We start from the raw sequence: 21,379 nt of genomic DNA, 5'->3' as shown, positions 1-21,379 counted from the left end.
CCCCCTCCTCCCCTCTTCCCTCCCTTTACCTTTTCTCCCCTCCTCTTCTCTCTCTTCTTTTTTCCTTTTTTGAGACAGGGCTTTACCCAGTAGCCCTGATACTCATGATGCAGACAGGTTAGCCCCCAAATCCCAAGAAACCAGGTGTGGTGGGGTGCACCCACAATCCATGCACTAAGGGAAGGGAAGGAAGATCAAAGGCCATCCTGGGCTAGACAGTGCATTCTAGGCTAGCTTGGGCTAGCCTCAAAAGAGAAACATAAAAAAGTCAGTTGTAGGTTGGTGTGATGATGGCTCAGTAAGTTCGCAGCCCTGAAGACTTGAATTTGATCTTCAGAACCCACAGAAAGGTGGAAGGGGACAATGACAACGCCACAGACCTGTCCTCTGGCCTCCATACTCTTGCTGGAGGAGCGCGCGCGCACGCGCACATACACACACACACACACACACACACACACACACACACACTAATAATACTTTAAAAATTCAAAAGCTAGTCATGGTGCTGAATGATTATAATCAGAGTACACAGGGGCTGGAGGCAGGGGGATCACCATAAGTTTGAGGTCAGCCCGGGTTACACAGCAAGACCTGTCTGGAGAGATGGCTCAGTTACTGAGAGCCCTCACTGATCTTGCAAAGGACCTAAGTTCAGTTTCCATTAGCCATTCAGGCAACTGACTCCCAAGGCCTGTGATGCTTCAGCAGGTCCGACAGCCCTGGCCCCCAAGAGCTCATGCAAATGCGCAAGGCAAACAAACACACATGCACAGGAATAAAGTAAATAAATCTTTTGGAGAGGAGGAGGAGGATGGCAATGTCTCGGAGGAGGAGCCTTACATGCAAGCCATCTCCTCCCCATCCAAGTTACCCAGGAAAGAGAAGGGAGTGGGAGGAGCTTGAGCACAGAGGATTTTCAGGGCAGTGACATTACTAGGGTCACCCACCATACACTGTCCAATCCACCAAAGCCCCGAACCAGGGTGACCCCACCCTGACTGTGGACACCTGGTGGTGGTGTACCCTGTGAAGGTCAGCTGATCACCTAACAGGGTGCATTGAGGTGGGGGGGGGGGGCTGTGGGAAGAGGCAGGAGGGGTGTGGGAAATCTACTTTAGAAAAACAGTAGGGGAAAAGGCCATTCCTCTTTCAAATAAGAAAATTTCACCCACAAAACTTTCAACCCAAAATTTATCCTGTCTATAAGAAATGCAGGCACGGGGGCTGGAGAGATGGCTCAGCAGTTAAGAGCACTGACTGCTCTTCCAGAGGTCCTGAGTTCAATTTACAGCAACCACATGGTGGCTCACAACTATCTGTAATGGATTCTGGTGTGTCTGAAGACAGCTACAATATACTCATATACACTAAATAAATAAAATCTTTTAAAAAAAAAAAAAGAAATGCAGGCACAAGGGATGGAGCAGAGACTGAGGGAATGGCCAGCCAATAACTGGCCCAACTTGAGATCCATTCCATAGGCAAAGACCAATCCCTGACACTATTAATGATGCTCTGCTATGCTTACAGACAAGAGCAGCTGTCCTCTGAGAGGCTCCACTCAGCAGCTGACTCAGATACAGACACCCACAGCCAAACGGTAGATGGAGCTTGGGGACTCATGGAAGAATAGGAGGAAGGATTGCAGGCCCTGAAGGGGATAGGAACTCCACAGGAAGACCAACTAATCTGGACCCTTGGGGCTCTCAGGGTCTGAACCACCAACCAAAGAACACACACAGGCTGGACCTAGGCCTCCCCACACATATGTAGCAGATGTGCAGCTTAGCCTTCATGTGGGTTCTGAACAGCTAGATCGGGGACTATCCCAAAAGCCGTTGTCTGTATGTGGGATATGTTCTAGCTGGGCTGCCTTGGTCTGGCCTTAATGGGACAGGAAGCGCCTAACCTCACAGGGACTTGAAGTACCAGGATAGAGGAATACCCAGGGCCTACCACCTTCCTGGAGGAGAAGAGGAGAAGGAATGGGGGAAGGGTTGTGGGAGGGGGTGACCAGGAGGGGGCAGTGAGAGGGATGTAAAGTGAATAAGTAAAAAATTAAAATTAAATTAAAAAAAGAAAAGAAAATTCAAATCTCCCCCTGGTTTCCAGAAGCAGGTACACTAAGCTAGAAGGACTGCTGACCTGCTGGAGTCTCAATTCTCCAACCATGGCAGATCCCAAGTTGATGTCATAAAGGTGAATTTGAGACAAAGCCTAGGGAAGCCTCCACTGTGTCAACTTCCTGCCATTTAATGCCCTGCGCATGGCTGTTAGTGCCCTTCACCAACCTAAGAAAGTGGGCTGTGGGGGTCAGACTATGTGCAACCATGGTAAATTTCAGCCCCTTCCAGCAAACCCTCAGTGTGTGTGTGTGTGTGTGTGTGTGTGTGTGTGTGTGTACATGTCAGGGGCTATCCCCAATCAAACCCAAGACAGGTGGAGTTTATTTGTGTAATTTGTCCTCTAAGGGGCCTGCCCCCTAAACTGAACCCCCTAATAATTCCAGCTCCTCTTTCTGTAAGAAACCCCAGGCTCCCTTCTTCAACAATCCATGTTGGAATCTTCCCAGAGAGGAGGGGACAGGAACCAAGTAGGGCAGGCATTGCTGGATGGCACTCGTGTTCTGAGACTCTGGATGAGCAGGGACTCTGCCCAGCAGACCCTGGCATGACATGGTTCCAACAGAGTGCCCAGCTGCCACAGTCCCCTAAGGTTGAGCCAGCATGGCCCCAAAGCGAGCTTACGAGACTCCTAGCATCAGTGGCTGGGTATCTTTCTCCTCCTCTCCATGATTCCCAGCCATGCCACAGTTGCATAGCAAGTTTGCAGCCAGAAAGAGAAAGAGTCGGGGACCTGAGCAGACCAGCTTAGGCTAAACCAGAGCAAGCAACTAGGAAATGTGCTGGGGTGCTAGGCACAGATGGATCCACACTTCTGTCCCAGGTCTTTCTGCCTCTGGCTCTGCCTTTTCCTATAGAGATGGCTCACACACACCGGTGTGTAACCCTCAACTTCTCATTCTCCTGCCTCCACCTCCCTAGTGCTGGTTTTACAGTTGTGCACCATTACATTTGGCTTATGCAGTGCTGGGGTGGTGCCCAGGGGCCTCTGCATGCTGGGAAAACATCAGACAACAAATTTAGCCCTTGAGACAGATTCGATTAGCTGTCGATGACACTGCCTGAGCTCCAACAAACCTAGGCCCTTGTCCCCACCCTGGCAGAGTGAGGACAGTGTTCCCTCCTGCCCCACCCCCGGACACCCTCTGCACCTCAAGTCTATGGAGAACCGTGCTGGATGGACCCATATTAGGAGCGCTTTCTCTGGGGCTCTCAGCCCTGTCCTTGCCACACGCCACAGTTGTTGAGTCCCTCTGGTACACGTAGGGCATATGACTCTTCACAGCCTGTCCTGAGCTCCAGTTAGACTCAGCCTTGTGTCATTGGCGATACAGCTGAGGGGGATGCTAGCTGAGTCTCTGTTCTGTCTGGGAATGGCTATGAAGCCTTGAAGGATGCCTGTCTGCACTGGGCGGGGGGGGGGGGGGGGGGGGGGGGGGGGGGGGGGGTGTGCTGGAGAGCAAGGCAGAAACAGAGCCTTCCAGAAAGAGAAAGGGAGGCCTGCACAGTGTGTTATAGGTAGCAGAGGCCCCTAAGACAGAGACTATTAACTATGGTCTCAAAGCAGGGTGCAATGAGACTCCCCGCTGACCCAGATTTTACCCAGAGAAGACTGAAGTGGCTCTGCAGGCAGTCACGGGCCGGGGGGGGCTGTTGGGGGAAGGTAAAGCCAATGGCCTGAGGGCTGCACCTGCAGCAGCAGCCCGAGGATGGAGCCCCACCCCCAGGCTGTCCCTGCTCCAGCTCTCTGCCCAGGCTTTCAGTCAGTCTGTTGTGCCAAAGGCACAGGGCTGGGCTGGTGACTCTGTAACTGTCCCGTGGAACAGGCAAAGCTCTCCTGGGAGAGTGGAGTCGCAGCTGGACTTCCCACTCCATCTTGGCACCCAACCTGCCAGCAAAAGACCAGCTACCCAGACCTTATTCTTCCTGTCCTGCCCCAGGTTGGGCTAGGGGCAGAGGGACAGGCTTTTTTTTTTTTTTGGCCTTAATATGGTCTTAGTTTGGGTTGGACACTCCCTTATCCCTAGGCTGAGGACATGAGGGTCCTAGCAGCTGCCAGGGGCACGTCTGCATGCTCAAATAGTTCTTTCTTTCCAATGTAGGAGCTGCCAATAATAGTAATGGAAGTAATAGTAGTAATAATAAGAAATGGCAGGTATGGTAGCTCTGGGATAGCTGTTGCCAGTGCCTCACCTACCCAGTGAAGCCACTGAATTCCAGAGAGGGAAGCCTCTTGTCCCAAGAAACTGAGTAACATCAGCCTGGTACCATGGCCCTCCTGGACCTACTTTTCTGGGGGCTTAGACACATAGAGAAATCACCGTGGCAACAAGCCCTCAGGAAGATGCGGTTTCCTGACTCCACATCACATCCATCTTTAGAAATTGGGACCATGGAGGGAGGAACACTTCATGTCCCCAGGGTGGCCACCAAACCTGAGAGCTATCATGAGCTCTCAGAGCCCAGAAGCCTTGTGGGGAGACTCTGAGATGACCCCAATGTGCCAAAGGGGACCCTTTCCATATCAACTCCCTTGGAAACACGGCTGGCCTGGCACGCCTCCTTCCCTGTAGTTCCCACCTCACCCATGTGTCCTGCCCTCAGGGCCTGACTTCCACTCCCATCGCCTGATTGGGAGACTGCAGGGAAAGAAGCAGACAAGGAAGCCAAGAGCACTGGGCAGGGGAAGCTCATCGGCTTCACCTTTCCTTCTTTGACACTTCCTCTTGATGTATTTCTTTCCTCCTGTTATCTGCTCCCCAAACTCTGGAGCTACTAGGTCACTGGAGAGGGGCTCCCACTCTGGTCACCCTTTAGGCCTTTGGGCCCTGGACAGAGAAGGCAGCAAGAGCTTCGATCAACGTGGAAATGAACACGAATACCACATCCACCCAAATTTGCCAGCAGCCAAAGCCTGGGCCAAGTAGGGGCACGCATGTTCTAAGCATGATGGGAGGCCTCATGCAGCTCCGGGGCACACATCGATCCAAAACCATCTTATCCACAGATCTGAAAATAGCAATTAATCTCTCATTTGAATTTTTAACCTCAAACACCACATTATAAAAATAGTTGTGCTGTATTTTAGGGATCGAATTTGTCACAAAATTAGCTACGGTTATATGGATGCCACAGAGATGAAAGCAACGTGCCTCTGCATGGGAGCAACCAGCAGGGCTAGACACAGACAAGCAAGGGGACCTGGGCCACAGGGGAAGATGGGCAGGGAGCCAAGGACTGTGTCCCGTGGGCTGGGAAACACTGGGCTGGGAAGTTAGGTACTAGCGGAGCCACCAGGCAGATTGTGGGGCCTGGGAACCTTCCCTTGCTCAACCTCACCCTCACCAGACTACACTGTGTCTACCCTCCTCAGAGTATCAGAGAGAGGGAACCAAACTGTAGGCCAAGTGTGTTTCTGTGCACCTGGTGGCAGGCAGACTCACAGTTGCTTCCACATAATAGGTATCCGGAGCTCCTCTGAATGTCCCTGATGTGGGGACAGCCATGCTGCTCCGATCTTAGAGCAGAGGCCAAGGCTGGGCAGCTCCTCTGGAGACTGAGTGACCCAGAAGGCTCAGGTCACCTGAGACACAGGGGCTGTTATCACATTAGACTTTTGGTAATTGTGAGAACCCCACCTCCAGGGATAGGGAGCTGTTGGTCTCACACTCCACACACCCACAAATATGGGGACATATCCCCTGTGCACATGAGTGGGAAATCTTTTCTCTCCTCTCTCAGCACTGAAGGTAGAGCTCAGGACCTCTGCCTCAATCGTGGTAGGAAGGGCTCTACCACTGAGCTACATCCCCAACACATTTTCTACATTTTTCTTTCGATGCAGGCTCTCATAAAATGGCCCACACAGGCCTTGAACTCAAAATCATCTGGCCTCGGTCTCCTGAGTAGCTTTCACTACAGACCTGTGCCACCAAGCATGGCTCTAACCATGGCTAATCCAACAGTTGTTGTTCTCGAGCCAGGCTTCCTCTGTGGAGCCCTGGCTCTCCTGAAACTAGCTCAGTAGACCAGGCTGGCCTGGACCTCAGACACTTGCCTGCCTCTGCCTCTGGAGGGCTGGGATTAGAGGTGTGTGCCACCACTGCCCAGAATAATAGTCAATCTTGAAGGAAACACTCTTGGGCCATCTCTCCTGTTTCTCATTCCTAGTTCTGGGACAGACAGGCTTCCTTTCCTACCCGAAGCCTCTGCATCTCTCTCTGCTGCCCCAGGACCCCAACTCCTAGCTACCTCACTCCAGCTTCAGGTCCCTTCTGAGACTCTGCCTCCCCCAGAACACCTTCAGTCGTCCCTCTCTAGCAGGAGCCAGGCAGCCCTTCACCCCAGGGCCCAGCCTGGGCTTGGCATGGATGAGACAGACAGGAAAGGGTTAACAGGAACCCCACCCTCACTTCCGATGCCTTGAAACAGAAACTGGAGCCCTCAAGATTCCCCTACCCCATGCAAGATCCAAATCTGCAGCCCCAGCAACAGTTTTATTTAAATAGTGAACCTGCTTTCAGTGGCTATTAGATCTGGATCTTTTTCTTTCTCCTTCCCGGTGAAACCAGAGTAGCAGTTTTTACTTCTTGTCTCTAGTCATTTCCCCCTTAGAGTCCCAACACTCCCCTCCCGGGGCTGTGGTACCCAGAGAACAAGCTCAGCCGGAGAGGCTGGCCTCCCAATTGAAACAGGATGTCTTTAAGAAACTGCTGCCCAGCGTCTCTCCTCCAGCACAGCACGGCCCCAGCCTCAGACAGGCCCAGCTGGGTGGAGGTGGGGGGCACTAGTGAGTCTCTCACAGCAGATTCTTGGTGGGAAGGGGGCAGGCGGAAAAAAATTCAACCTTGGCAGCGTACAGAAAGAGGACATGGTAGAAACCTGAGCATCTGAAGCCACGCACAGTGACGTGGCTGCAGTGGTCCTTGCACATCCCCTGGGCAACCATGGGGAAGTCACTCTGGCTTTCTGAGCCGGGACATGGGGGACCCTGTTCCACCTCACCATTGGCCGTCAGGACAAACCAGAGCCAAGGGTAGCCTGCAGAGGGCTAAGGAGAAGCCAGGAGGCTATGCTGCCCTCCTGCTGGGCTCCAAGCCCTCAGGGACAAAGTCTGGCCCAGTCACTGGTATATCCCAGCAAAGTGCCTGTGTGCAGAATGAATGGTGACCAAATAAAGGAGTGTCACCTAACTTTTTTAAATGAGTATGCCGAGCTGATATAGCATTGTGTCTCGGGAATGGCAAGGCATCCTTTGTGTGGCTTGGTCATAAGGGAAGAAAAGCAAGATGCCTGTATGAAGTCAGTGCTGGGATGTCCTGGGCTCTCCCCGGTGCAGGAATCAGGCCTTCCTTCTCCATATTTGAACTGTGGGGCTCAGGCTTAGGCTTCTTCTGGCCCCCAACCTTCTGGACCCTAGGAATGGGCCTTGTTAGCTTCTGGAGGCCAGGACTGGTAGTGAAGGGGGCTTTTACAGGGCACCTCATTTCTATAAGGGCGGGAGAGCCACCCTCCCTCCAGTTCTGAAGACTAAACTTACGGTGTTTGTGTGTGTGTGTGTGTGTGTGTAGGAGATAGCAAGAAACCTGAGAAATACAGCATTATCACACCACTGGCCTAGGGCCTGGCCAGGATAATATTGGGGTTATGGTGCCTACCGTCCTATAACCCCACCTCCTTGCATACAGACCCTCAGATTACAAATCCTTATCAGTGAGAAGGAAGAGTAAATAGCCAAGCCTGAAAGACCCAAGGAAAAAGCAGCTCTTGGCCTCATGCTTAGTTTTTTTGTTTGTTTGTGGTTTTTTTGTTTTGTTTTGTTTTGTTTGGTTGTTTGGTTGGTTTGGTTTTTCGAGACAGGGTTTCTCTGTATGGCTCTAGCTGTCCTGGAACTCGCTCTGTAGAGCAGGCTGGCCTCGAACTCAGAAATCTGCCTGCCTCTGCCTCCCAAGTGCTGGGATTAAAGACATGCGCCACCACTATTCTGCTCTTGGCCTCACGGGTGTAGGATGAGACCTGCGGGCCAGCCTGGGGTGGGAGCAGCCCTTACCTGCACCCTGCACCCTGGGTGCACACTGGGTGCCCACTGGCTAGCCCAGCTACCCGGAGGAGCCCATCTTGATAGCATTAGGGCTGCTGTGAACAGATGTTTTCTGTTACTCGTTATTTGTTAGTCTAATGAAAGGAGGTGCGCTGGCTTTCAAGACCTCAATGGTCTGTGGGGGTTTTATGTGGGAAGCCTTCGCAGAGCTCTGGCGGCGGGGAGGCTGCGAGGCCCCTGCCAGGCGCGCCCGCCCCGCGGCTCTGCTTTGATTCCAAGGTTTGCAGCCATCTGAGTGGTAATTCCAGCCCTGGTTAAATGTCATTTTTAATAACGCCACCCCTGGCATGTAAATGGCTTCACCCAAGGTAAGAGACTGTCATGGGGAAGGGGGATGGTGGTGGGGACAGCGAGGCAGGAAGGAGGTGCGACTGATGGAAAGAAATGACAACCCCTTTGGGGACTTCGGATACTCATCCCCAGGGGATCGCCCTTGAAGGGAGCCACAGGAAGTGTGATGGAAAGAGAAGGGTGGCAGAGAAGAGGGACTCAATTATAGGAAACCAGGGTAATAGAGAACCTGGCTCCATGATGAGGCTTCTAGCCCCAGCAGAACCCTGGCCGCCACACCTGGGGGCGAGAGCAGAGTCAGGACACTGAGGGTGAGGATCCAGCCAGGACTCCGCTCCATCACAACCTTTATCCCAGCCTCTCAGGATGTCCTGGGCTGGTTCAGGGCAGGTGCTTTGGCAATGCACAGTGGGTAGAGGAAAGCAGCTATCCATCTAGGCCTCGGGGCCCTCTTGCTGAGCAGTCACCCTTCCTGATGCTTCAGCTCCATGTTTCCATGGCGCCTTGCACAGCTGCTCTGTCACCAAGAGAGCGGTTTCTCAGTCAGTAAAAGGGGGCCGCAAAGGGTGCAGTTGGCTCTGGAAGATCATTAGCAGGGCATAAAACCCTCCTGGGGGCTGAGGCTGACGCTCAGTTGGTGAGTGCTTTGCCTAGCTTGTACAGAGCCATGGGCTCATTGCACAGCATGTCTGTAATCCCAGCACTTGGGCTGTGAAGGCAGGGGGATGAATATGAGGTCAAGTCATTCGTGGTTATATAATGAGTTCTAGCCCAGCCTGGGCTACACAAGACTCCAGCTCTAAAAGCTAATCCAAACTAAGTAAACACAAAAACTTGCAGATAGGGGACTTTTATATCCAGGCACCCAGACCTGGGATCAGGAACTCTGATTCCCCAGGGTCTGAGAATATATTTCTATCATCTTCACAGATGAGCCCTGGAATCTCATTAATTATGTCCAGCCATCTGATTCCACCTAGGGTGCAGAGGCTGGGCTCAGAGGTTGGGCAGGCTTCAGATGGAAGGCTGGGTTAGATCAGGTGGGAACTCAGATGTTCTGACCCCTGTATAGAAACACTTTCTGCAGCATCTTCTTGGGCAGCAGTGTCCCAGAGATCGGACGCTCACACCCGCCACATCTGAAGCTGCCGAGGAGCCTACTCTGCTCTAAGGCTGGAGGGAACAGGGCCCCTCTGTGGAAGCTTCCGGGCCACCCAGTCCCTGAGCCTAATGCTCCTCTGCTATCTTATGCCAGGCTGTTCTTTGAAGACAGCCACCTAGACTTCACCTCAGGCCCCGCCACTGCTCTGTCTTTTAGGGCCCCCTTTCCTAGACCCATAGCCTTACCAGCAAAGACCAGCCATGTCCTGGCCACCCATCCCACACACAAGCAAGCAGAATCCATCTTAAAGCCCCAAGCTAATCTCTTCCAGAGCATGCTTTATTTTTAGGGGCACAATAAAAAATATCATTACCCATAAAGAGCCCCACGCGGATGGTGTCCTGTCATCGCTGGCCCTCCACCCCCCTGAGAGTCGGTCAGGGAACAAACAGATGTGCAAGGGACCTACGCTTGGGGGACATCAATGTTCTGATCTCCAGAACTACTAGAGAAGCCATGTTCTTGGCCTCCAGGTTTCTCTGCTGTGCTTGGTAGACCCGTAAGCCTGGAGGCTGTGACCTCTTACTTGACAGCAAATAGTTCAGCTCCTCTCAGCTTGACAGGCCCTGCCCCTTCCTGATGGCTCAGTGTGTGCTGATGATACCCAGTTTGTGGCCCTGACCACCACAAGAGCATATGAAGACACACCCTCCCACAAGCTCTCTCTGAACAGGAAGCCTCTCTCCTCCTCAACACCTCCTAAGAGCCTTACCCTTGGCCCATGTAGCCAGGTATGTCTGCTCTGCTAGTCTGGGGGCCTGAGCCAGGCTCACCCAAAGCCTGGTAGGACTATTTAGACCAGCTGGAGCCTCACAGCGGATGTGTAAGCAAGCATGCACACACCAGGTGGGGCATGTGTGCATGAGTCTGCGTGTCACTCGACTGTGAATCCAGGACAGCCAGCCCATCGTGTGTTCCCCAAATGCTAGCTGGTGACAACATTCACACCTCCAAACTACAACAGAGAGAAAAATGGAGAGGCAGTTAGGGAGGTTTTTCGAGCTGAGGTACCTCCTGTACTATGAGGGAAAGGCTCATTCCCCGATGGAGAGACTGCGCTTTGGGAGGACAGCAGCAGACAGCCAGTCTTTTCCTGGCAAACCACACTCTAACTGCTCTAAGCCCGATCCTGCCCCGGGAGTCGGCAAGGCAGGTAGGCAGGGCCTGAGACTGACGGACTGGAGTTGTGGACAGACAGAAGACTGGACGGATAGTAAGTGGGAGCTGGGGGAGGAGCCTCCTGTCACATTGCCCTCTGTGGCTGGGGATGGGTGTTGGAAAGGCAGAGACAGGGGACCCATCATGCTTCCTCCCTAAGCCGTCCCCGAGGCTGGGCACCCTGACTCTCCTCCATGCCTGTGGCACAAAGCTGGATTCCTTCTGTTCTCTCCCCCTCCCCTGACCACCTCACAGCTCCTGAGTTCAGCCACACCTGTCAGTCAAAGGACTGTGAGGCAGCCCTGCTCAGGCCAAGGCTCCACCGATGACTCGATGACTCGGGACAGAGTAATTGGGCTTTGGGACAAGACATAGCTATCTTGGAATCTCACGCAGGACTAGGGTGAGCTACCTTGTCACATAGATTGTGTTCTCTGAGCCTCAGTTTTCCTCTCTACAGAGTGGGGAGTAGTCCAAGGACCTGTGTCACAGTCACAGGGCTGGAGAAAAGACAAGGCAGGTGGGACCCCAACGCATGACACTTGGCTGAGGTGCCTCTGGGCCACCTCCTAGCCACTCTCCCTACATGTCTCACACTGCCGTCAACCCCATCTCCACATAGTCCTGCCTGCCCTGCTCCCAGCGGGGCAGCAACCGCAATCTACCTCTTTTTGGATACAGGGTCTCATGTAGCCCAGGCTGACCTTGAACTCAAGATGAAGCTGAGAACGACCTTAAACTCCTCATCTGTTTGCATCTACTTCCTCCGTGCTAGGATTACAAGTGTGCACCCCACTCAGGACTACGTGCCGAGGATTCACTGCTGAATTTTGTGCATGCTAAGCAAGCACTCTACCCACTAAGCATCCCCAGTCCCCTAGAATCTCCTCCTTAGGTCAAGTCCTCCCTAACGTCACACCCCTCCCCAGGACATGACGGCAGACATCTATCCATCCCATTGGTTCTCCAGTCCCACCCCCCATCTCCTCACCCCTTTGCTCCCGAGCCCCACAGCCAGTCTCCTCCTACCCCACCACCCCCACACATCCAGGGAGCTCCTACTCTTAGCTTCTCTCACCCACATACAAGGTTGTGCTGGAGAGAGAGAGGCCTGGACTTGGAGTCCCAAAGCCAACCTGGCATTCCCAGCTGTGAGACCTTGGGAAGGTTGCTCCATCTCTCTGGGCCTTCAAATTGTGAGAACCATAAGCCTTCTAAGTATGTCATGAAGCTGTCTAGAATCTCTGTATTGAGTACCTACCATATGTCACATAGCTGTTTAGGACTTGCCTTACCCCCATAAGGAACAATCCTTGGTCCCATTCGTTTGTAAGCCTGACAACCTTAGTTCAATGTTCTGATCAGTTTGACGTCCATATTAGTCTCTATAACCCCAGGTGAAAGGGGCAATTTGGGCTGGGCTCATCAGGATGTGGAAAAAACAGGTCCCTCCTCCCCGATCTCTGGATGGCTCAGGACTGTGAAACCACCAACCCATGGAGGTGAGAAGGGGCAGCTAACCAAAGGGACCAACAGGAAGCTGCCTTGGCCTCCTTCTGTAGACTCCAGCCTAGCGAGAAGCATGGCATGGTACCACTGAACCACCACAATCCAGGGGCAAATCTGGATGTAGTTTCCAAGGCGAGGGGCAGTGGGGGAGTGGTTTCTCGAACCTGTCCTTGGGTTTCCCACCTGACTTTACACAACCTAATAATTCCGCGCAGAGAAACAAACCTCAAAGAATCCAAAACCTTTGAACCTGTACCCGAGTTCACAGCAGCACTACCCATAACCCATGTCTGCTCATGAAAGAAATGACAAACAAAATGTGATACATCCATCCAGTGGAACATCATTCAGCCCTGAAAAGGAAAGGAGTTTGGACACATGATACATGGATGAGCTTAGATGCTTTCTAAACAAAATAAACCAGATGCAGAAGGACCACACTGTAGAAGGGTTTGAAGTGTACTAACCTCTGAAACCCACTGATTCAACAGCATTTCCAGGTGGCCCCACGGTCCTGTTTAGCAAGGGGAAGGGACAGGTCCCCACCTAACCCAGGCTCACCCCAATTATCAATTACCACTCAGCCCAGAAGGGTCTTAGCTCCCCTCGGGACCTTGGATTCCAGGTGTCCCAGCACCCAAAATCTACACAAGGATCATCTTGAGATCCACTTAGTCTCCATGGCAACCCAGCATCCTAGGCTTCTCCAAACAGGTACCAGCTCTGAGCAGGGCCCAGCTTGTCCTGACTCAGGCCTCTCTGCCTAGCTCCTGGGGCCATGTTTATTTTCTCAGCATGTCCACGGCCTGGTTTCCGCCCTGCCCACAGGAGGGAACGGTTTAAAGAAACTCGAGGTTATTAATGTGGTTTCTTTTGTTGTATGCCATCGCAAAGGCAGTGAACAAGGGTTTATTTTCCTAACGTGCTTGGCATAGTTCAGCATTTGATTCAGAAGGAACCCGAGACCCTGGTTTGTTCTGAGTCACTAGCAAAGCCACAGCTTAAAAAGCCAGTTCTGGGGGTGGGTGGTGATGGGAGGAAGCAAAGCCTTGGAAAGTCATTGGCAGACATGGGCTGGATCTATGGGTGGCTTTCAAAAACAAAAAAAAAAGAAATTAGTTTGGTGCTGGAGGTAGTAGTGGTTCAATTGGTTTGTTTAATTAGCAGGGTAAAAACAAGAGTTCTTATTCATTTGTACCCCCCCCCCCATAACCTGTATTTTTCTATTAGGGGGGAAAAAACTCTGCAGAAGCCACAGATAGTTTGGTTTTCAAGAGTGTCTGTGCCCTGAAGTGCTGAGGGTACAGGATTAGAGAGCTAACAGTATAGCCCATGGCCCATGTGTGCTGCCCCAGGGCGAGCCTGGCACTCCATTCTGTCTTCCTTCCTTCCTCCCTCCCTTCCTTCCTCCTTCCTATGTTGGGGACAGAACCAGGGCCTTGTACGCACTGGGCCTCTAAGCTCATCCCCCAGCTGGCACCTCTTTCCAGCAGTTTGCTCTCGGCTCACCAGGACGTGGAAAAGGCAGATTCCCTCCTCCTCTATCTTTGGATCCCTCGGGACTGTGAAACCACCAATCCTTGGCAGTAGGAAGGAACAATTAACCAAAGGGACCAATAGGAAGCTGCCTTGGTCTCCTTCTGTAGACTCCAACCTAGCTGGAAGCATGGCATGGTACCACTGAACCACCACGGTCCAGGAGCAAAGCTGGATGTAGTTTCCAAGGCGAGGGGCAGTGGGGGAGTGGTTTCTCGAACCCGCCCTTAGGTCTCCCACCTGACTCTACATCTAGCATACCCTCTGTCCTCAAACACCCTAGTGTGCAAGAAGCTGCACCCTAGGAAAGGCCTGGCAGTTCTCCTGGGCTTTCGGGGACTGTGGCCAGATCCTGGGGCTCCTTCAGTCCCCACCTAGCTTCCTAGCGACTGCCAATGGCATCATCTGCACACTCGATCCTCTGTTGACACTTGCAGTCTGGGATTACGGGGGTGGGGGGGATTTCTATTTGGGGACCAGCTACATGACAAAGAAGCCAGACTTTTCCCTGTCTACTCCCTTCCAGGGCCAGTGCCTCTGCTCCCTCACCATCAATCCAGTCACCTCTCTGTCGGCTCCCTTGGTCTACCCCTTCCTTCTCTCCTATCACCTTAACTTTTTTCTTCCCTCTGTCCTGCCCCACACCCCTCAGTCATCAAGGTGAAACCAGAGAACTCAGAGCTCTATGGCACCTCGCTCTACCTCTGGCCGGAACTGCCCCCCTTCCCTCTCCTTTTCCATCAAGGATCTAAAAGCTGACTCCCAGGGCTGTCAGCTCAGTCATCATCCATCACCCAACACCCGAGGGAAGAGAGTGCCCAGGCCCTGCAAATGGTGGGAAGTGGTCACCAGCACAGAAGGCAGGGGCCTCCCCGGAGCTGAGGACCAAGCCTTTCTGCCTGGCAGCAGTGGGGGGGTTATCTGAAGGTGCTCCTTGGATGTCCCAGGACACATGTGCTCACAGCTTTGCTTTGAGACAGTTGCCTCTGTCATCTCCAGCTCCTCGGGAACCCTTTAGTCTGAAAGCAGAGGGGCTCCCAGCTAACTTGAGCACCCCTTCTAACCCTGACCCTCCACAGGAAGTGGAGTCCATGGGGTGGGTGGGAAGATGTGTGTGGGATACCAACCCCTGGTCTGTCAGCTCTCCACACAGTTTGGGGATAGACAGTCAGGTGTCCCAGCACACCCTGCGAGAGACAGTATAGTCTCAGAGCTAAGGGATGGAAGCATTTGCCCCAGACACCCCGCCCCAGCAGCTTGGTGATCTTTGGTGACTCAGCCCTCCCTCTCCTCACTGAAACTATCCAAACTGGGACCTCTGCTTCATTCTCAGCCTTCACTCCCCCCCCACCCCCCGCTCACGCTCACCTCCCCCAAATCCACCCCTACATCCTTACATCAGTATTTCCCACCAACTCCCTCTTCTTTGAAAAGCTGAGCTGAGGATTCTAAATGCTCTGTGTGTGTGTGTGTGTGTGTGTGTGTGTGTGTGTGTGTGTGTGTAGGGGTGGTATTGGGTGAATTGGTTGTTTTTAAAGTCCCTTCCAGATGACCTTTAACCTCTGCAGGGGAAATAGGCCTAGCTAGCTGTCCTGAGAGCTCCTCCACCCCAAACTGATGGGTGTGGTTGTGCAGCTATCTCCCCCCCCACAAACCCTCAGAAGACTCTCTTAGCTAGAAGGTCCTAAACTAAGTTTGGCTTAGTGGCTCTGCCCCTCCACAGCTTCAGTTTCCCCCAGCAGCGACGGGCACCAGCTTCTGCTGGTAGATGGGTGTGGAATGCAAGGGAAGCCAGCTTTCCCCGAGTCACACATCCTCAAGTGGATGTGTGTGGATCTGGTTCAAAGAGGGTCTTCTCCGAAGGAGGGGCTTTTGAAACAACAGCAGCTCACCACCGGGCTGCGGTTTCTGCGATTGTGGCTCCCGCTATGAGCAACCCAGTCCTCCAGTGCCCACAGCTGGGATCCTGCAGCTAGGGGGTTCCTGTAGCTTGGGGCCACAGCCACAGTCTCACAAAACCCACAAGTCCCACAGTCCAGGAATCCCACAGCCAGAGTTCAGCAGTCCACGAGTCCTGTAGTCCATGGGTCTCTGTAGCTGGGATAGTGTGTGTGTCTGTGTGTCTGTGTGTGTTGGGGGGTCGAGACCCAGTATCCGCCGGTCCCACAGTCACAGTCTCACAAGCCAAAGAGTCCACCAACTAAAAGTTCCAGAACCACTGGATCCCGCAGCCAGTGAACCCCACAGCCCGAGTTCCTCAAGGAAGGGACTCCTCAACCTCGAGTCCCGCCGCCCCTGCCCGGTTCCCACGCCGCGCACTCACCGTCCTGCGGCGCCGCCTCGCTGCCGCTGCTGCCCCCGGACGGTTCGCGCGCCGCTCCCTCCCGCGCCTCGGGCCCCGGCACGGGCCCCGCAGCCCTGCGCCCCGCAGCCGCCACCTCCTCCAGGTCCAGGAGGTGGCTCACCGAGAAGTTCTTGCGCGCCTGGCCGCAGTCACCGGGTGCTGGCGGGGGCCCCGGGCCGGGCGCTGGCGGGTCCAAGGCGAAGGCGGCGGCCGCGCTGTCCATGCCCCGGCCGCGCCTCTGCCGGCCGCCGCCGCCTCCCGCTGCTAGCCGCGCGGGCTCTCGAGTCAGTCGGTCGGGGACCCGAACTTTCTGCCCTCCCCTACGGGCGGGCCGCTTGCTAGCCAGCGGCCCGGGCCACACGCCCCTTGTCGGGGCGGACCTCGCCCCCGGCTCCCCTCCCCGCGTCCTGCGCCGTCCGGCGGGAGGCGGGGCCAGGACGGGGTCCTTGGACTCCCAGAAGCATTTAGGGGTGCCCAAATCCCGCGGGGGGGCTCTTTAAATCCCCCAACCAGAGTCCCTGGAGGTGATGGGTGGGGAATCCGCATAAGTTGCATATTGGGGGTGGGGCACTCTAGGAAAGTTGACGGATCCTGTCCGCTCCAGTCCTCTCCTCCTTAGGCAGGGTCTCATATATTGCAGATTAGCCTCGAATTTGCTACGGAGCCAAGAACGGCCTTGAACGCTTCCCAGCTTCTCCCTCATTGTTCCCACCCTGATGGGAAAAAAATCAGACATTTTCGAGGACCACCCCGTTCCCTCCATACTGAAAGGAAGGTCCTGGGATGGAGGCTGGGTCTTTTCTCTCATGTCGCAGTGGGTGACAGTTATATACCTGTCCCCAGAATTGGTCCTCCTAAGGAAAAATCAAGTTGGGAGGGGCGAGCTTCTCTCCGGATTCCTGGGGTGTACAAGGGAGAGACACTCAGCAAAGGTGACAGATGAATGACAGCGGAGGGAAAGACAAACGAGGCCTATCTTTTGTGTAACGTTTTCAAGGAAGCCCAGAGAAACAGCAGCAGCGGGTGAGAAGAACAGAGACTCTCCAGTGCTCCAAACGCCCCAAGTCTTATCCCCAAGCTTTTTGTCCCCTTGAGACATGAAGTCATAGCACCAAAAAGAACTCCACCTTCAGGGTATCCGGGCAGGCAGCAGGAAACCCTCCCGAAACCCACCCTGAAGGACTCCCTCCGTGGAGGCTCTGACACACCCCCGTGGCAGCCTGGGTCTCTTCCCAAGGACACATTGCAAAGGGTCTGGGATCTAGCTGACGTTCCTATGCAGGACAGACCAGGGAATGCTGGAGCTCCTTTTAGTGCTGGGAGAGCCACTGAAGTTGGTCTGTCCAAGCCGTTGTTTACTGCACAAAGTGGGGTCCAGAGCCTATATGCGTAGCGTTAGGGTCTGGGGGATGCGGTGGCCATGGTGGTATCCTTCATCTACTCATGTAGTCACCATTCAGAGCATGTAGAGCAGAGATGTCCTACATCAATCCAGCCTCCTGTGTTCATATCAAACCGTGCTTGAACCTTGACCAAGCATCTTAGCCCCTAGTTTCCTTGACTGCCGAATAAATTATTGAGAGGAGTAGAGAAGTGGAGAGGAGGGCTGAGGAGATGGCCCAGTTGGCGAAAATGCTTGCTGTGTGAACACAATGTCACAAGTCAAGGCTGATCGCAGTGGCACCTGTAATCCCAGGGCTCATACAGCAAGATGGGAGACAGAGGGCTAGAGAAAGATGCACTTAGAGAGGACTAGAGTGAATCCCAGCATCCATGTTGGCCAGCTTACAACTACTTGTAATTCCAGTTCCAGGGGGATTCAACTCCACAGGTCAGAGCACTCACATGCACAAGGGGGGGTGGGGAGGAAGGAGAGTGTTAAAACATGACATAACTCTTTTTTTAAAAAGATTTATTTATTTATTATGTAAAAGTACACTGTAGCTGGCTTCAGACACACCAGAAGAGGGTATCAGATCTCATTACAGATGGTTGTGAGCCACCATGTGGTTTCTGGGAATTGAACTAGGGACCCCTGGAAGAACAGTTGGTGCTCTTACCCACTGAGCCATCTCACCAGCCCCCATAACTCTTATTTTTAAAAAGTTTTTAAGCTGGGTGGTGGTGGCGCATGCCTTTAATCCCAGCACTTGGGAGGCAGAGGCAGGTAGATTTCTGAGTTCGAGGCCATCCTGGTCTACAGAGTGAGTTCCAGGACAGCCAGAGCTACACAGAGAAACCCTGTCTCGAAAAGCAAAAACAAAAACAAAAACAAAGTTTTTAAAAATTAAAAGATGGAAAGTAGAGACAAGACTTGGGCCAGCTAGCCTGGTGTACACTACTGAGGAGAGACCCTGCCTCAATAAGGTAGAGGGCAAAGAGACACCACACTTTTCCTCCGATCTACACATGCTAGCACACGCACCCCTGCCCAGAAATTCACACACATGAAGATCACACACATGCACATGAAATGTACACACACACGCATGACATACACACATGAAGATCAATTTTAAAACTAAGTTCAGGGAGCTGGAGAGATGGCTCAGCAGGTAAGAGCATTACTGCTCTTGCAGAAGACCTGGGTTCAATTCTCCGTACCCACTCGGCAGCTCACAATAATCTATAGCTCTAGTTCCAGGGAACTAAGTCATCTTCTCCCTGCCAAGGAGCATGTACATGCCCTCAGGCACACACACACACACACACACACACACACACGCACGCACGCACACACACACACGCACAATGTTAGTTTTAAAAGTAATCAAATAAATAATCGTTAGTAAAAGAGTGACACCTGGCACCTAGTAAGGCTTAGCATTATTTACCTTAGGAGTTCAAGGCAGGGTTTCTCTGTATAGTCCTGGCTCTCCTGGAACTAGCTCTGTAGACCAGGTTGGACTTGAATTCTCAGAGACCCACCCACCTCTGCCTCCTGGATGCAAGGCTTCAAGGCATAAACCACTACAACCAAGGTTATCTTATTGTTTTGCTGTGCTTCATGCAGTTCTGGGATAGAACTCCAGGGCTTGCAAGTGTTGGGCAAGTGGCACCCCTCTGAGCTGATTCACAAGCCTGGTAATTGCTATTTTTGGAACATCTACTTTGGAGCAGTGAGACAGGCTGGTGGTGTTATCCTGTTATCTTGGACGCTGGAACTTGGAGGCATGGGTTTGGCTGAGCTCAGCGCCTTTGTCTAGCTCTGCAGCCTTAAGTAGTCATTCCTCTCTCCTCCTGTAGTCCCACTCCAGCAGCAGCAAAATAGATGAAGCAGCAGATGGACCCAAATAGTCACATCCTTGCCAATCGTGGGATAAGGGCTGGGCAGTAAGTACAAGGTAGCAGAGAGGGACAAGAGGTGTCAGCTGCTGAGCCAGAGCTCAGCCCTGGAGGAAATCAGACTTGATTTCTCTTGATTCTCTCTGGAAATACATCCAAGGGGACACATAACTAAGAAATGCAGGACTCAGGGACTTGTCTCCCAGAGGGGTGGGTTAAAAGAGTTTCCATGGTGATTTTAGCAACTCCTAGAGGCTAACACAGAATCAGCAGTGAATAGATGATAGGGTCTCACTTCAACCAGCCCACTGGCCCAGGGGCTTCTTGGGACTGGGGAGGACAGAGGAAGGGCCAGGGAGTCCTGCTGTGCAGGGGTTGGAGGGTGGGGATGGGTGGTTGGGTTCTGTGGGTGGCAGGGCTCTGTTGGCAATCGGAACATGGATCTCACCTTGAGGCACTGATCAGCTCCCTTCTAAAAGTTCACGTGTCAAGGGAGAGACACTATCTTTTCTTTATTCAGAAGTCATCCCAAATTGCTGAGGTTTGATCTTATTTTAATAAAAATAAATCATTTTATTTGATTGGTCTTATATTATTCTGGCTGTGGGCACACCCATGTGGAAGTCAGAGGACCCTGAGGCAATGGGATCTCTCCTTCTGGCCTGTGGATTCCAGGAATGGACTCCTGTACTCAGGCTGGGCAGCAGGTGCCAGGCCGCCTCACCAGCTCCATCACTGAGAGTTTTAAAGTTGAAGTAGAATTGAGAAAACTAAAAATCACTATTATCTCATTGGCAAGGAAGCCCAACCCATAGCAGTCAACGCTTGCATTCATTTACAAATGTTCTCGGTGCCACCTGAGGCCGACAGAGAGTGCTGAATTCCTGGATCAGACTTTATGGGTAGTATAAGCTACCATGTGGGTACTGGGAATCGAACCCAGGGCTGAGCCATCCATCTATCCAGGCCCTATTTTAAATATTTTTAAAGTTGATGGAGTCAGACATTGGTGGTGTGTGTCTGACACATAGCACACATACACTGAGGCAGGAGGTTGTGAGCGTGAGGCCAGCTTGAGCTACATAGCAAGTTCCAGGGCAACTTGGATCAAACACTGAGACCATGTCTCACAGAAGAAAGTTAGTTTAGTAAAGGGGGATTGAAGAGAACCATCCTATCTACTTAATATTGAGTTGAAGGCCTAGAAAAAGCAATAAGACAAGAAAAGCCTCCAGGACAGCCAGGGCTACACAGAGAAACCCTGTCTCAAAAAACCAAAAAAAAAAGGAAAGCCCTAGTTACTCTTCTATAAGAGCTGCGGAGAGACACCATGACCAAGGCAGCTGTTATGAAAGGAAGCATTTCATTGGGGGCCTGCTTACAGTTTCAGAGGTTTAGTACATTATTGTCACAGTAGGGAGCACGGTGGCGCACAGGCAGGTGCTGGAGTAGCTGAAAGCTATATCCTGACCTGCAGGCCTAAGATAGAAACTCTGGGCTTGGGCTGGCCAGGTGGCTCAGCGGGTAAGAGCACTGACTGCTCTTCTGAAGGGTCCTGAGTTCGGATCCCAGCAACCACATGGTGGCTCACAACCAACCGTAATGAGATCTGACGCCCTCTTCTGGTGCGTCTGAAGTCAGCTGCAGTAAATTACACTGGAGCAAGCGGGGCCAGAGTGAGCGGGGCCGGCAGAGGTCCTGAGTTCAACAGCAGCCACACACATGATGGCTCAAGGCCATCTGTACAGCTACAGTGTACACACATAAAAAATAAATAAAAATAAATCTTTAAAAAAAAAAAGGCATTTGTGTGCTACAGCATACACCTTGTGATCAGTTCATTCTTCCCACCATGGGGTTTCTGAGTA

At 52.7% G+C, this 21,379-nt stretch overlaps 1 protein-coding gene across 1 annotated transcript in view; it reads right to left on the bottom strand.

Annotated features, from left to right (window-relative positions):
- Prrx2 (paired related homeobox 2) overlaps positions 1–16,622 on the bottom strand; it is a 35,405-nt gene extending 18,783 nt beyond the window's left edge. Inside the window, exon 1 of the mRNA XM_031369713.1 lies at positions 16,206–16,622. Within this exon, the coding sequence (XP_031225573.1) occupies positions 16,206–16,449 (244 nt within the window). The 5' untranslated portion in view covers positions 16,450–16,622. The remainder of the gene's footprint in view (positions 1–16,205) is intronic.
- Positions 16,623–21,379: the final 4,757 nt, after the last annotated feature.

The sequence above is a fragment of the Mastomys coucha genome, unplaced genomic scaffold, assembly GCF_008632895.1.
Source record: "Mastomys coucha isolate ucsf_1 unplaced genomic scaffold, UCSF_Mcou_1 pScaffold15, whole genome shotgun sequence".
NCBI lineage: Eukaryota > Metazoa > Chordata > Mammalia > Rodentia > Muridae > Mastomys > Mastomys coucha.
Note: the sequence above shows the minus strand (reverse complement) of the source record. Positions and strands in the feature narration are given on the sequence as shown.